Consider the following 16,256-nt stretch of genomic DNA (forward strand, 5'->3'; position numbering starts at 1 on the left):
GCTAGAGAAATAAGCAACAAGCTATGAAAACAATCCCAAAATAAGCTATTTTCAGAGAAGAATCTTGAAAAAATGTAGGAATATATATCAGAATGTTGGGTCTACAAATACATATTAATTTGGGGGTCCTTGACATGAAAATGTTTAAGAACCACTTGTTTAAACAAAATTATAGGAAACAAGCGCAAAATAAACAACTACACTTTAGAAACAAGCCCCTTATAATATAAGCTGACATGGCAACACAGCTACACACACCTTGTAGACAAGTCAACGAGTGAAACCCGGATAGTGACAAGAGGACAGACTACTGCTCCTGCTTGCTTGAGCAGGTCAGAGCGCCCTCTGCTGGTCCATAATAACTATGATGCTACCCAGCTAGTAAAATCACATGTCGAGAGTTGTGTTCCTAAAGAATACATCCGCTGGGAATCTATCCACTGTTTAACTCAACACATTGAATGTTGTGTTCATGATTTGTGAGATATTTTATTTACACACACATACATCAAAAGGTCAGTCACACGCAGGGATCTAGGAAATTTATAGATACTTTTATTTCAATCTCTTCTTCCAGAACAAACAAATCATTTCAACCTCACCATCATCAGGAACAGCAAGGACACCCAATTTGATATGCATTGGGTCATGGATCCCTGCTTGATAGGTTTCATATTTCTGGGACCCCAATTTACAAGAAAATTGTGTAATAACAGGATTCTGCTGCCATTTGACATTATTCCCGTTTAATTAGCTTTTTGATTATACAGTACATCTATATACTGTAACTGTCTGATATGGAATTTGCCAGGACACAGGGACATGAAAAAGTCAGTCACAACCAAGGTCAACACGTTCTATTCAAAACATGTCAAAGTACTGTAGATCCTGCCAAATAGTAGAACATGCTCTCCCTGACATTTTATTTGATACTCTTTATTTGAATCTTCTCTGCAAGAGCAACACAATCATTTTAATCAGTCAGCACCAGCAAAAAAAAATTACACCAGTGATTCACAACCTTTCTCATTTCAAAGGGACTGTTATCTCTATACTTAACTAGGTATAAAGATAATAGTGAAACTGATCAAAATAGCCATTCTTTTATGTTCTCTACATGTATTTACTTGTACATGTACTAATGGTGAGCACTGGGGGTCTCCAGACCCCAAGTTTGAGAACAACTGATTTACAGGACAGTCTTTTTTTTCTTGGTTCTCACTTCACTGGTTCAAAATCTAAGTCACTGTTATGCTCTTGCTCCTCGTCTGTTGAGTTTCCCTGGCCTTTCTCATTCTCATCACTGATACATAACGGTCTCTCCAATTGGTTCGCGTCATCTAAGGTGATCAATGTATTTTTCTTAGGCCTTCCTCTAGGTCTGCCTGTGGATAACGGTCTCTTCAATTGGTTCGTGTCATCTAAGGTGATCAATGTATTTTTCTTAGGCCTTCCTCTAGGTCTGCCAGTGGACGTATATTTGAATCTCTTTCTTCTTTTTTTCACCTTCTGTAACTCCTCATCATCGGGCTTGTACAATGTGTCACTTTGCTCAGCCTCATCAGCATCAACACCACTGCTTTCCATTTCATCCGTTTTAGCCCCCTCAGCATCAACACCACTGCTCTCCATTTCATTTCTTTCATCTTTTTCTACCTCAGACACATTCGTACTTGTCTTCTCCATCTGAATTTTCTCCCCTGGATCAGGGACTTGTCCATGATAACGCTGGATGTGACTCTTCAGGCTAACATTGTGATTAAAGGACTTGTCACAGTGCTGACACTGATAGGGTTTCTCTCCTGTGTGGACGCGCATGTGGGATTTGAGGTGGCTTGACTGGGTGAATGAGCGCTGGCACACCTCACATACAAACTGCTTTGCATTCGTGTGCACAACCATATGCCTATCCAGTGAATTTGGATTGAAAAACGCCATGCTGCATATGTGACAAATGTGTCTTTTGGGGCCTCTGTGACTCAGCAGGTGTACACGGCGCTCTTCGATCTTGGCAAACACCTGTGGACAGTCGGGACATTGATAGGGCTTCTTTCTCGGGGGATGCCTCTGCTCGTGTGCAAGCTTGTCTGGCCTCGTTCTGAAGGTTGAGCAGCAGTACTTACACACATGCTTGTAGCCATCCTCGTGGGTCTTGCTGTGAGCTTTTAGATTATACTCACATAAAAATCTCTTGCCGCACACATTACAAGAATAGGGCTTTTTGTTCTCACATGTGTGAGTCTTCTGATTGTAGAAATATTTTCCGCATTCAGGACACAGTTGGCGAAAACACGCGTCATATCTGCCATCTGCATCAGACTCACTGCCTGCAAGCTCGCCGTCTCCATTGTGGTGCTCCACGGGATCCCAATCACTGTCAGAATTGCGATCTCCAGGATCCACCTCGCTACTTTGTCCTTCATCGGAGGAGTCATTTCCATCACTAGAACCAATAATTGCAGTAATTGCAGCAGAACTCTCTGGATCACTGGTGCAGCTGCGAACGTCACCCGAGGGCACTGCCTGTAAAAGATAGAGAAGAGATGAGCGGTAATGTCTGCAATTTGATTTTCTTTGTTCTTTGCTTAGCTTGGTCGTGTGGTTTGTATTTAAGGAAGTTTGGCAAATGTTTTTTAATGGTAGAATTAAATGTTGGTAGAACTAATGGCATTTCATGGAATTAAATGGTAGAATTAAATGGAATTTAATGGTAGAATATATATATATATATTTTTTTTTAAATGGTAGAATAATAAATGGATGGTATGAGTCAATAATTGCCAAATGCTGTAGATTTTCTATTGGCAGGGCAAACTTTAGGGGCTGCATGCCACTCTGGTGGGTAGATAGTGGTAGTTGCCAAACATAGTCAATAATATTGTTGTATATATATATTTAATTTATCTATCCACTGCTGTCTGTGTCATTCTCTCCAATGAAAATGTGTTGTGATTTAACCTTATATCCGTGGTAACTTGTGATCGAGCCGGTGCAGACTGGAACTGGTGTCAAACAAAGCTTCCTTTTTTTTTTACCCCCAATTTAGTAATTATGCCAATTAATTCCTCCCCACACACACACATGTGTGTTGTCACCTGCTGTTGTATCCTACTGACTCACCTACCAGTGAGGAGCCCCCACCGGGAGGACGTCGCAGAGCTTCCGTCCTACTCCATATATTACATTACAGTCATTTAGCAGCCGCATTTATCCAAAGCGACTTACAATAAGTGCATTCAACATGGGTAGGGAACGAAACTACTAATCACCACCCAACACTCCCTGCTGACAAGTGCTGCCCCAGCCGGTAGGAGTACGTGGCTACGTGCAGAGACAAATATCACCCCTCCCCCGCCCAGCTTCCCCCCCGTGAATACGGGCAAATTGGGTTCGTAATATAGACACTCAACAAAGCCGGATGAACTGCGGTGGATTCGAACCCTCAGCCTCCGTGGTTGTGGGCAGGCACTGAGCCACTGAGCCACCCGAGCGCCTCAAAAACTATTCATCATAAAAAGTTATTATGTGTTATTTGTGTCCGAAGTGGCCACTGATACCCGAAACTACATAGTGCGACTTTAAATACCTTCTCTGTTTGCCGACTCCTCCAGTCTCTGTTGAAGTTGCATTGGGGGCAGAGTTGATAGACAGTCAGGACGGTCTCTCTTGTCGTCTTCTGGACTTTACACATGGAGCTGCACACTGGACACTCTTCAAACAGTTGGAGGAGACAGTCTTCATCCACAACATATTCAGGGACATCATTTATGGAGGGTGAGGCTTGTCTGCTCAATGGATAGGTGAGAAATGGGGGGGGGGGGAGGAAAAGGTGACATTAAACAAATGTCATCAATGCCAGAAGTGACAGTGACAGTCCAGTAACATTGTTACTACTATAATAGTTCTATTCAACTATTCATTACTATTATACTTTGGAGCAGACTTACGATAGTGTGGACTCTGTCAAGACAGATTCACCATCATCTAGTGTCAGCCGTCGTCTTTTAGAGGGTTGAAAGGGCTTCTGGAATGTTGAGTTCTGGATTGGAGGTGGTCTTTTCCATTGGAATGGTGTACCAATACCAACACTCACAGAGAGCACGCTTATCTGAGTACCTAATTAGAAAACATTGGCTTTTTAACCACTTTCAACCTGGCGTACCTATTAAAACTTAAAAAAAAACTTTCAAAGAACGTAAACAACAGCCAATCTACAAGCACACATTGCAATGCGTTGTGTGCTTTTAGATTGGTTATTTTCACACCAAACGGTTGTATTTTGTAAGGACAAGCACCACCCAAGTCACAGACTGTTCAACCCCCTACAACGACCGCGACCGGGCAAGGGGCTCTACCGCAGTATCAAGAGTTCCACCACCAGATTTTGGTGTAGTTTCAATCCAGCTGCTGTCAGAATGCTGAATGGGGCATAAGCCTGGATGAGTTCAGCAGCCTGACAGCAGGCGGCGCAGACTTTTCTGGCTCTTCCTGAACACACCTGTGGATTATACCAGGGACAATGACTTGGACTTTAGCCCCCCCTCGGACACACCTGTGGACTACACCAGGTACAAATGACTTTTTGTTGCACTCCCTCATGGAGCTACATGCGGATTATACTAGGGTCAGTCCACTCTAGGTGGACACGCACTGACCTTTTGCACCTTAATCCCTTGTATAACGCACTGACTTTTTTTGGGTCTTTTTTATTGTGCTCCTTTTCCTCTAAGCACCTTAACGTCCTTTGTCTATCATGCACAGTATAAGTATAACATGCACAGTATACTATACATTGCTGCTATGCTCAGGCACCTTAGTTTAGTTTTTTAGTTTTTTTATTATCTCAGGTAATTTGTAAATATGTAGATAACTTGTCTGGCCTTCTGTTGCTCTCTTGTTTTTGATCTCCTTCCCACCTGCCCCCCACCCTCTTCTTCTCCCCCCCCCCCCCTCTTCTTTCTATGGAAACTAACGTTGCGATGGGAACGATGTACAAAAAAGAATTTCACCCACTTTTTTACCTTGTAAACCTGTGATGTGACAATAAAACTGATTCTGATTCTGATTCTGGCATAAAGGGATATTTTGCTTTGAAACACTTCTGGGGTCATTTTAAAGAGGTGGTGCCATGGTTTTGCACTTTTTCTGTTTTTCATGTGTCTATGAGGTTGATAGAACTTCATTAAGCCCCCCGGTGGTGTTTTTATGGTGTTTTATGTCTTCTCTGACTATTTGGAGTTTCTTCCTGGAGGCTGAAACCTTGAGGGTCAAAAGTGCCAATAGAGAAACAGGGGCATTGTGACATCACAATGCCATACCCTCCCCCTCATTATCATAACACAACAGGTGTGGGCATGAGGAGGAGGAGGGACTAGGACAGGTGGGTGGTGCTAAGGTGGTGGAGGAGGTGCTAAGGTGAGAACCAGGTATACTTAATGAACTGGAGGCGTGTCCACATAAAAACAACATTTTACACTTACTGTACACTTTTATTTTTTTTGAAAAAAATCCTTACATAATAATAATACCTTATGATCAGGTTTTAAGGTTGAAAAATATCATGGCACTCCATCTTTAACCTTTGCTCGGGCTGTACAGCAGACAGATTTTAAGTTGCTTGATTCAATATTTCAATATTCATTTGACCAGACGCGTGTCAGAAGACGTGTCAAAACCAACATTCTTACCATATGAAATGTCAAAGCAAAGCTACTTAATGCATCAGAGAGAATAATACCTGGGCAGTTCAGGAGAGACCCTATCACCCAAATAAAATACTGGAGCACTCAACTGGTCTGGAGTCCAGGAGTGCTGTTTGACTCTGAGGAAGACGCAAGTCGAAATGTCAGTCACCCCTGCAAAATAATAAATACGTGCAGACCAGTCGAGTGCTCCAGTATTTAATTTGGGTAGTCTCCCCTGAACTGCCCAGGTATTATTCTCTCCGATTCAAGTTGTCCCTGTTGAGCACCGACAAGCCCTTCTACCTTCAACTGGCTGAAGCACGCTGGACTTGCCTTTGTACCTCAGTATACACAGTACATTTGACCAAATTTGTCTATAACAGAACTGACCAATTTCTCAGTTAGTACATTGTTTTTTATAATAAATATAACATGTTTAAGATCAGCAAATACTTAAGAAAGGTTCAATTTAAAGTGTTCTCTGAGAAAAAAACGTTTTTCTTTTTCATTTCCTTCTATACTTAAAATGTACCCGCAATTCTAGAACGACCCATATACGGAGGAGGGGCGTGTCTGTTCCAATGAATATCTAAATAGAATGAAGCAACTTAAAAACTGTCTGGGATGCACACAAAAGCCCAGGTAGATGTTAAATGACCATAGAAGTGTTTTAAAGTTGAATAACCTTTTAAGTGGTTAAATTACACTTGATGAGTCATCATTACCAACTTATACAGATTTAGAAAGCTGTGTGTATCATATATTATGTATTCCATGTGACAAACCTTGGCTTCTGGTGAGTCTCCTGGTCCAGGAGACTTGGGTGCCAAAAGATCTCTTCAGTTGAGGGTCAGCTCTGACGATCTTGTACTGGGTGCCAACAGATTTCTTCAGTCGGTGGTCAGTCTGGCATCCTATCAGTCGGAAGTCGGTCTGGCAACCTATGTCCCTGGAAAGTTTGAACTGCGAAAGAAAATCCTAGGAACAATTTGGAACATGTCAGGGAAGAATATGTTACCTTCTTCTATCATTTGATTGTACAATCCAGAAATTAACACTGAACCCTGCAAGCTGAACACATTTGTTCCTAGCAGGGACAACGTAAATTAACGATGATCTCTATTCAATTAAGTAAATGTGTCAGATTTAGCCAAAAGGCAATCTGCATAATGTAACTTGCAGTAAATTTGATGGTGGTCTGGTGTCATTTAAGTAATATACACTATAAGAGTATGTTCATTTTAACTTTATTGTCAGAGTCCACTAGAAAAACATACAAGACTAACAAGGTTGTGTTGTATTTTATTAGAAGTGAAAATTAATATTATTAAGTAGCTGGCTGTACTTAATTGAGTAGGTTGATGTGTCTCTAGCAGCGTGCTTTAGGAGAGTATTCTAAGTGAGGTTAGATCATTATAAGTAATAAGAGAGTTCAGGTGGGAAACGGTTAGCAGAACTGGTACTCTGCACCAGTGAGTACAGGTCGAATTCATATCAGCGGGTACCCTCGTTTTGTTGGCGTTTCTTTCACATAAGGATGTAGTTAGCTGGCTTCCTGCACAAATAAGCAGTAGAAGCATTATAAAATGCAGACTTTATCAGCTCAACAGCTGCTAGCATAGCACAAGGTCAGTAATGCTTATAATGTGTTACCCATTTTGAATAACCAGTAACCACTGATAGTTAACAAATGTGGGTGTCTGCGTCATTGTTTTCAAAAGGTCTTTGAGTTTTCAAAACAAAACAGGGTTAGCAGTGTTTTCAAAACTCTATTCTAGGGGGTCAAAAGTGCCTTTTTAGTGTGGATGTTAAGGTGTAAAGGTAGGAAACGGTATGCGTTTTCAAAAACAAAAACATCCTAGTGTTGATGTAGCCTAAGTGCATCTGTGAATGTATTCGCCTCCGCCTGATTGATTTTTATTTTGTTTAGACTTTTATTATCAATTTAATTTAGTTTTAATTCATGTTTAGAGCGGTCTTGCTTTTTGCGTTTTAGTTGTATTTATTTTTTGTAATATGGGATATTTCTCAGGGGTGAGATTTAGATTCATATCTACGGCAATCTACCCCAAATTCTAGGGTTATGTATGAAATGAATTGACAAAAACTAACACATTCTCAGTAGGTGGTAGTATGTCATTCACTGCAGCACTAAACACAATGTAAGCTTCCTTTAATGAACACATACGCATGGGACACACAAATTGACAGGTGCGTTATATTTGGTGTGTGGAAATTAATCACACCTCTATAACTTTTGCCATGTTGTTATTCCTGCTGAACTCCGAGAGTGTCACCAGCAGCAATTCACAAACACACAGAATGACAAGTGTATCTCATTGCTAAATGGCTGCGCAGAGGTGAATCCAAAGTTAAGACTGGAAGACAGAGCTTGCGTCAACAAAAACAGCAGATTTGCACTGATCTCATAAATGAACATTTCTGAAAAGAAAAGAAAACAAGGAAGAAAACTGCATATCTGCACAAAGACTCTTATCCCTGAAATAGGGCTTAACTAAAGAATAAGATAATGGTGGTTTACATAAATCCTTTCATTCCTACATGAAAAAAACAATACAAACAAAAAACTGACAACGGAATCTACAATGTCTTATTTTCTACATTTCTATCCTCTTCCATGATTCCCTGTTAGCAAGTTAGCAGTTTCCTGCTTCTAATTTGTAAACAATAACGTGATTGGGGGTCCGGAAGGATGGTGACATTTATCGCTGGTTATTGTGAAGGTGGAAAAAAAGACCCCATGTGACATTTGTGAAAATAATGCCATGATTTTGAGAGACCAATGGTTGAAACATAAAGCATACATCTGACTGCTTGTGCTTGAGCGTGTGCAAATAACCGTTCCATAAAACAACTTTATCTACATCGTATTGTCAGCCGTTTTCATTTGGTCCGATTAGTAATGCACACAACAAACATTTCAGTGATAAGGTACTTACAGCGTGTGCTTTTGACTCCTCGGCAGCGGTCCTCAGAAGCTTGCGGTTCCTAGATGGAACAGCCTCGTCGTTCCGCACCAGCCTAGCCAAAACTCCAGATTTGTCCTGGGCTTTATCGCCGACAGAGTCCTCTGTGGTGGGAATAAACAGACTGGGTTGTTATTAGCCCCCCAAAAAGTAACTAGCCAAGTTAAGGTAGTTATGCGTTGTTCCACTGAATAATTATAATTCATTATGACCAGCACTTATAATATGTTATAAGTTGTCATACATGGTTATAAACATTTATAACAAGTGTTATAAGCGCATTATAATGCATTATAGATGCGATTATAATGCATTACCCGACTTTTAAGTAAAGTGTTACCGATTCATATTAAGCATGTGTACTTTGTACAAAAACACTGCTACAATCACAACCTTTTGTGTGTTTACCATGATTCATATATAATTAATCATCCGTAATAATTAATCAGAAAGTCACAACTCTGGCAAACTCACTGAGCTTGACTTGTAAACCACTGGTTCTCAAAGTGGGGTCTGTGTGGAGTGGGGACAATCAGGGGTCCTTGGGGTCCCAAAGGGGTCCCCAGGAAAATGAGGAGCAGGTTTAAACACTCAAGCCCTATTTAATTTTTTTGTTGTTGGAAAATAGCAGATCTACAAGCTCACAACACGTTGCATTGTGATGCGTTGTGAGCTTGAGGATCTGCAAACATTCTCTAACAAAATCTTTGCAAATGAGGCTCCTAATATAAACCCCTGGAACCGCTTCAAATATGGAACATGGACAACAGTAAAATACCTGTTCCAAGTTTCACTCAGTTTGTCCAGGAGGCCTGTTGTCTACATGTGCATGCATTGTGATGTTGTGAACGACAGTGACAATGTTGAGATTGCAACTAAAATCCAAATTCAAACAGGTTTGAGCCTGAAGTTCAGGGACCTGGAGCAGTAGCCCCTCTTCCTACCAGGCATTGGCACGAGTGGGAAACCTTAATTGGTAAAAACAACTGACTGGATCAAGATCGTGAATGCGTTTCTTAGCACAAGTTTAATGAGTGGCTGTAAAATAAAATGGTAAAACAATATTTCTGTTGTAGGGCTGGTGCACCTGTAACAACTGCTGACATGCCCATGAAAATGTTGTGTCTGCTGTTGTGTGTACCAACAGACTATGTGTGAGTCTGCCCAACCTTGGTGACACAATTCTGGTATTGGAAGCAAGAGTGTTGACTCACCAACATCAGAGTCCGATACGGAGGATGAAGAAGAGTCATCAGAGTCAGACGAAGAAGAAGAGTCCTCTCCTGTGATAGTGTCTGCCAGGCACTATTAAAAAAAGCAGAACTTACAACCTTTACCAACATGCAAAGGTACAAAATAATAACACTTTAACAGAGTTGCTTTTTGACTGTGGTGACACCGCAGTCTAACATCATTTTGTTTCTTTTAGAGCATGCCCTTCAAATGTGGGCGGTTCACTATTTATTTATAGTTCGCAGGGGCTCGCCCGCCCCTCTCCATTCCGCCAGGTAGTAACTTCGCATCACATGGCGCTCCTCAGAGGGAACACAGGCAGCTTTTGCTGGCAGGCAGTTTCAAATGGCGATAGCGACCTAACGGTGGGTCAAATAATGTTTTGGTTTATGTGGTTATGAAAAAATACCAATACTTTGATGATGAACACTCACCTGGTTGACCTCGATCACTGCAGGCGCTTGCGCTTGCTGCTGAACACCTGAGTCTGGAGCACCAGAGCTGACATGGACTGTCGGAACGGCATCGTTTTTCAGTCTCAGCCTCGGGGACAAACCAGCTTTCCACTGGTGGTAGTCGGTCGGCAGAAAGTGGATCCCACATATATTGGACTCGCCCGGAATTCCATGAACCCAGTCCGCCCTCTTGATCCGCACAAAGAGGTCCCACTTACGAGCAAGCTTCTCATTATTCGGCCAAAAGTGCAAAGTAACTCCAATATAGTTGGAGTTACTGCACCCTCCAATAACACACCGCCTTTGCTGTTGAACACCTGTGTCTGTGGCACCCGAGCTGACATTGACCGTTGGCACGGCATCGTTGTTCAGTCTCAGCCTTGAGATCATTCCAGCTTTCCACTGGCCGTAGTTGTCGTAGTCGGTCGGCAGAAAGTGGCTCCCGCATATAATGGACACGCCCGGGATTCCATTTCCCCAATCTGCTCGCTTGATCCGTGCGAAGAGGTCCCACTTACTACCAAGCGTCTCATTTTTGGGCCAACAGTGCAAAGTAACTCCATCATAGTTGGAGTTACTGCACCCTCCAATAGCGCACCGCTTTGGCATGCCTTTAAATACAAAAGGCTGTTGAAATAAGAAAAGATAGCCATTAAATCACATGGATTCCACATGAAACTCTGCAACACTCCACTCAACTCATTCTTGAGTTCCATTTTTAAACTTAAATTACAAATTTTGTACTTAAACTTTGTTTTTATTAATAAAATGTAAATTTGTCCAATCTGCATGGTACAGTATGTTAATACAAAGTACTACCATAATATACAATTGGGTTGGTTGTATTTTGTCATCCCTGCTCTTCTATTGAGACATTTAGATTGTGTCAAAGGTCTCACAAGTTACTTAAGTACAATTGTGTGAGGTACTTCTACTTTACACTTTTACTTCTACTCCACTACATCTCAGAGGCAAATATTGTACTTATACTCCACTACAATTATTTGAAAACTTAGTTACTAGTTACTTTGTAGATTTTGATTATTAAAAAAACATTTACCACTTAAGCCCAATTTAAAAGTTGAAAATAGCAGATCTACAAGCTCACGACGCGTCGCCACGTTGTTATGAGCTTGTAGATCTGCTATTTCAAAAGATTTTGATACATACAGGTACATAATTTGTGAAACGGGACATTTTGCATAATGAGTACTTTTACCTTTGGTACTTTAAGTATATTTTGATGTCAATACCTTTGTACTTTAGCTCAAGTACATTTTGAATTCCGTACTTTTAGTTGTAACAGAGTATTTCTATATTCCAGTATTGATACTTTTATTTACTTAAGTAAAACATTCGAGTACTTTTCCCACCACTGCTTGCATCCATTCTGCATGCTGTTAGCATTAGCTAGTGCTAAATGGCAAAAGAAACACAGCACATTGTTTTACATATACTCTCTCAATTGTATTTTCTGTCGCCAACAAACACACGTTTGGAGTACTATAATGATCCATCATGCAGACACAAAGTGGTAATAAACACTCACGTAAAGGTTTTAAAACTTAGCTGGAGTGTTGTGACATTACAAACTCAAAGCTCCCGCTTTGCAAACTTGAAACTTATTTTGCACTAGAGGTGAGCGGATCATAGAGGTATAATATAACGGAGCGGATACGGAAATGGACTTCAACTTCGGATACGGAAATGGACTTAATCTCCGTGTTGCCAGACTTTGTTAGAGAAATAAGCAACCCGGTCTAGGAAAACAAGCCCAAAAGAAGCAACTAGGGCTGGGCACTATTCAAAAGCACAGAACATACAAACATTAACAACATGCAAAGGTTATGTAGCACTATTGATGACAATTCCAAGTAGAAGCTGTCAGCATAACACACATCAGTGTTGATCCAATATAGAGGGGAAAAACGTCTATGACTTGAGTCAACAGGTGACCCAAGGTGGCTGATTTCTTGTATAGAAATACACTTTAGAAGTCGGTAATTATGCGTTTACATATGTAACAGAGTGGTTCACTAACTCAGCCTGAAGGCCTAGGAAGCAATACAATATCCCTTTGGCTTCGTGGTTAAGAAGCTGGCTTTCCGCGCGGGAAACCCGAGTTCGAATCCCGGGCGTTATATTGACATACCCCCAGGCCAAGGCTCACAACAGCTCTGGTCGTTAGGAGAAGTGTTTCTAACACTATGGACCAGAGCTAAACTCACAGTATTAGTGCGCACAAATGAAAATGTACCCGCGCTATTTATTAGACAAACTAAATCGCATAGTTCTCAAAGTGGAAACTAGTACCACAACATGGAACCATTCTTATGCCGTTTACTTCAGCAGTTCATGGAATAATTTATTTTTATTGCATAAGTTGTCAATTGTCATGTCGTGTGTGTAGCCAGTGTCCAAGCCAATGCGTAATGTATGCATGTTGGTTATGAAAACAATAAAAATGCATTGATATTTAACACAGACACTCACCCGGTTTGTCTTTCGCAATTGCTGTGTTGTGGGTGACCAGTGGGCACCAGAAAAGCCGACATTGACTGTGGGAACCGCATCCTTCTTCAGTCTCAGCCTTGCGGTGAGTCCAGCTTTCCACTGCCCATAGCTATCGTAATCGCTCGGAGTAAAGTGGATCCCACATATCGTCGACACGCCCGGGATCCCCTTCGTCCAGTCCGCTCTCTTGATCTGTGCGAAGCTATCCCACATGCGAGCAAGCTTCTCATTCTTAGGCCAAAAGTGCACAGTTACTCCATCATAGTTGGAGTTGCTGCACCCTCCAATGACGCAACTCCTGGGCATCTTGTTAGCCTTAAAAAGGCTGTTTTGTTGAGCTTTTTAAAAAAAAGCTGTTTTTGGTCAAAGAAAACTACACTACTACTACCACCACCAACTAACTACTACCGACCAACTACCACCAACTAACAACACTACTACTACTACTACCACCAGCAACAACACCTCACTCACTCTGTCTGGACCATGTGCAGTGCTAGCTTGTATGCTAGAGTTGCAGAAAATGTTACACCCATATGTGTGACGTCACGGAAGTTTAGCAATTGCCAGTTTCCTGAAGTAAAGCCTCTAGAGGGGGCTCTGTTTATAACTTCAAATGTGCCTATGTCATTTCAACAAAAAATAATCCCCAAAATGAATTTGGACATCCTTAGGGGTCTTTGAGAGATATGCTTCATTACTTTTGAAAGGAAAGCTCCCTGGTGCTCTTCCTTTTAACGTATTCCTGGCCACGCCCACCACTTCTGGTCTAACGTAGGGGGGTCTGGGGTCCCCCCCCCCCCATCCCCATAAACATTTTAACATAGATGTAATTTCCTGTGTTCTGGTGAATTTTGGGAGTTTGATACTGATAACGGAGTAATCCAGGAGAAATGACAATCCAGGAGTCCAGAAGGAGATGTGGCTGAAATCAAGGAGACTCCTGCAGGATCCAGGAGAGTTGGCAGCCCGAATAAGCATCTACGCTTTAGAAACAAGCCCGAATAACACTTTAGAAACAAGCCCAAATAAGCAAAGTTACACTTTACAGACAAGCCCAAATAAACAACTACACTTTAGAAACAAGCCCAAGTAGCAACTACACTTTAGAAACAAGCCCAAATAAACAACTACACTTTAGAAACAAGCTCTAATAAGCAACTACGCTTTAGTAACAAGCCCAAAAAACGCAACCCACAACTATCAATATTTACAAGCAACTTCACAGAAAGAGAAGCCCAAAGTCGCTTATAATAACGGACATGGCAACACTGCCTTCATCTTTGTTTTCTGGCGGTTGGCATCTACCTCAGCCATTCAAGGATATTCTAAAACAAGGCTCTGGCATCTACGATCGTTGTATTATTGCGCCTCCTTGTGTTTATCTTGGAGCATTTACTTAAAATCTGTCTCCCATTTTCAGGCGTCTTTTATGAATCAAAACATTACACTTCGCCCACATGATTGATTGATACTTTAACAGGATTATTAACAGTAGTAGTACCATCAGTAGTAGTACAGTCAAAAGTCATGCTAAAAGGATAACAGAAAAGAGCCCCAGGGGCTTGTTTCCATTGTACTCAATTCATCAGTAATACAAATACCTACACTATATCAGTTCAGTAAAAGTTCAGTAGCAGCTAAATGTATATTTACAGAAGGAGGGGTGGGGGCAGAGGATGTTATACTAATCTACCTACTATGCCTACCTGATGACTTTTTTTTTAAGGATGAGTAGAGGTGGAGTGGAGTGGGATATTTCCCCCATCTGTCTAAATAAGCTAGGAGCGTTTTATTTTAAAGAAAGAATAAATATAAATACAAATGGGAGGGATTATGTGATTGCAATTGAATGATGTTAAAAAAATGTATATCCCATGGAAATGCCTGTTTTTTATATCGTTTTTACACCAAGACTTGCCCCTTCAATATCGAACGTTAGAGTAAATATGCCAGGATAGCAAAGAAGTAACGCAACACCTGGTGCTGAACCTTGGAGAGAAGTTGTTTGACCATAAGTTGCGGATGATTCCCGTAATTGTGGCACATGCGGTTCTGGAGAAATAACCACAAATCCAACCGACGTACACACTTGTACACAAATGTTCAACCGTAATAAAAGGAAAGATCCATGCAGCACTCCGACTATCTTCTATGTGTATCAAGTGGATAGATATACATACTTGCATAAAGACACAGAAATGTGTGGAATTTATAGATATTATTTTTATTTCAATATCCTCCTCCAGAACAAACATCATTTTAACATCAGTCATTCTTCAGGAAATGCAAAAGGTAGTTTACAGTAGTGATGATTCTCAACCCTTCTAATTTCAAGGATACCTCATTTGATATACATCAGGGCTAGCCATGGATCCCCATTTGATAAGATTTGTATTTCTGGGACCTATATATATTAAGAACCCGTTTATTGTTTGACATTATTTGGTCCAATATGGTCTGTCATTTGGTCCAGTATTCCTCTGACATTCTCTAGTTGTATTTACGCCACATAATAATTGTGAAGATTATCAATGATTTAGTCGAGGATCCCGTGGAAACCTCTCAAGGACCCCTGGGGGTTTCCGGAATTCACGTGAGAACCACTGATTTACAGGATAGCCAGACCAATGGATTCTACCTTTGTATTCCTCTACATCTCCCTCTGTCTTATGGGATTGGGCACACCCATTTCACCTTTCTCATTCTCATCAGTAATACATAACAGCCTCTCACTGCATGTTCTTAGGCCTTCCTCTAGGTCTTCCTGTTCACTTTTTTCTTTTTCCTCCTCTTCCTTTTACTTGGTTCAAAAATTGAGTCACTGTCATGCTCTTGCTCCTCATCTGTTGAGTCACTGTTTACCTGGCCTCTCTCATTACTAACACACAACAGTCTCTTCTCTGCATTCTTCTTAGGCCTTCCTAAAGGTCTGCCTGTGGACCACCTTTTTCCCACCTTCTCTTTCTTCTCCTCATCACCACTCTCAGGGTTGCACAATGTGTTGCTTTGCTCAGCCTCATCAGCATCAACACAGCTGCTCTCCGTTTCATCCGTTTTAGCCCCCTCAACATCAACAGCACTTCTATCCATTTGATTAGTTTCATCTTTTTCTACCTCAGACATATTCATCCTCGTCTTCTCCATCTGAACTTTCATCCCTGAGTCAGGGACTTCTCCATGAGAACGCTGGATGTGACTCTTCAGGCTAACATTGTGATTAAAGGACTTGTCACAGTGCTGACATTGATAGGGGTTCTCTCCTGTGTGGACACGCATGTGGGATTTGAGGTGGCTTGACTGGGTGAATGAGCGCTGGCACACCTCACATACAAACTGCTTGGCTTCCGTGTGCACAACCATATGCCTCTCGAGTGCAGAGT

At 41.3% G+C, this 16,256-nt stretch overlaps 2 protein-coding genes across 8 annotated transcripts in view; both read right to left on the minus strand.

Moving 5' to 3' along the window:
* Nucleotides 1–13,204, minus strand: part of LOC308092867 (uncharacterized protein) — a 31,257-nt gene extending 18,053 nt beyond the window's left edge. The window contains exons 1-8 of one of the 4 annotated variants that reach the window (XR_013933812.1): nt 12,853–13,204; nt 10,339–10,986; nt 9,886–9,976; nt 8,645–8,775; nt 6,470–6,662; nt 3,948–4,116; nt 3,587–3,785; nt 1,118–2,523 (exon numbers count right to left, since the gene is read on the minus strand). Coding sequence is in view for 3 of the 4 variants with exons in the window: in XM_080438965.1 (XP_080295091.1) it covers nt 1,219–2,523; nt 3,587–3,785; nt 3,948–4,116; nt 6,470–6,662; nt 8,645–8,775; nt 9,886–9,976; nt 10,339–10,986; nt 12,853–13,179 (3,063 nt within the window). In the remaining variant the exon portion in view is untranslated. Of the gene's footprint in view, nt 1–578; nt 2,524–3,586; nt 3,786–3,947; nt 4,117–6,469; nt 6,663–8,644; nt 8,776–9,885; nt 9,977–10,338; nt 10,987–11,908; nt 11,991–12,852 lie in introns of those variants that run through there. The other 3 variants (XM_080438965.1, XM_080438966.1, XM_080438967.1) reach the window with 3 other exon arrangements.
* The window catches only part of LOC308092869 (uncharacterized protein), a 67,466-nt gene that overhangs the window by 17,898 nt on the left and 33,312 nt on the right, over nt 1–16,256 (minus strand). The gene's annotated exons all lie outside the window — the stretch shown is intronic.

The sequence above is a fragment of the Gymnoscopelus braueri genome (genome assembly GCF_963280865.1).
Source record: "Gymnoscopelus braueri genome assembly, chromosome: 10".
Lineage (NCBI taxonomy): Eukaryota > Metazoa > Chordata > Actinopteri > Myctophiformes > Myctophidae > Gymnoscopelus > Gymnoscopelus braueri.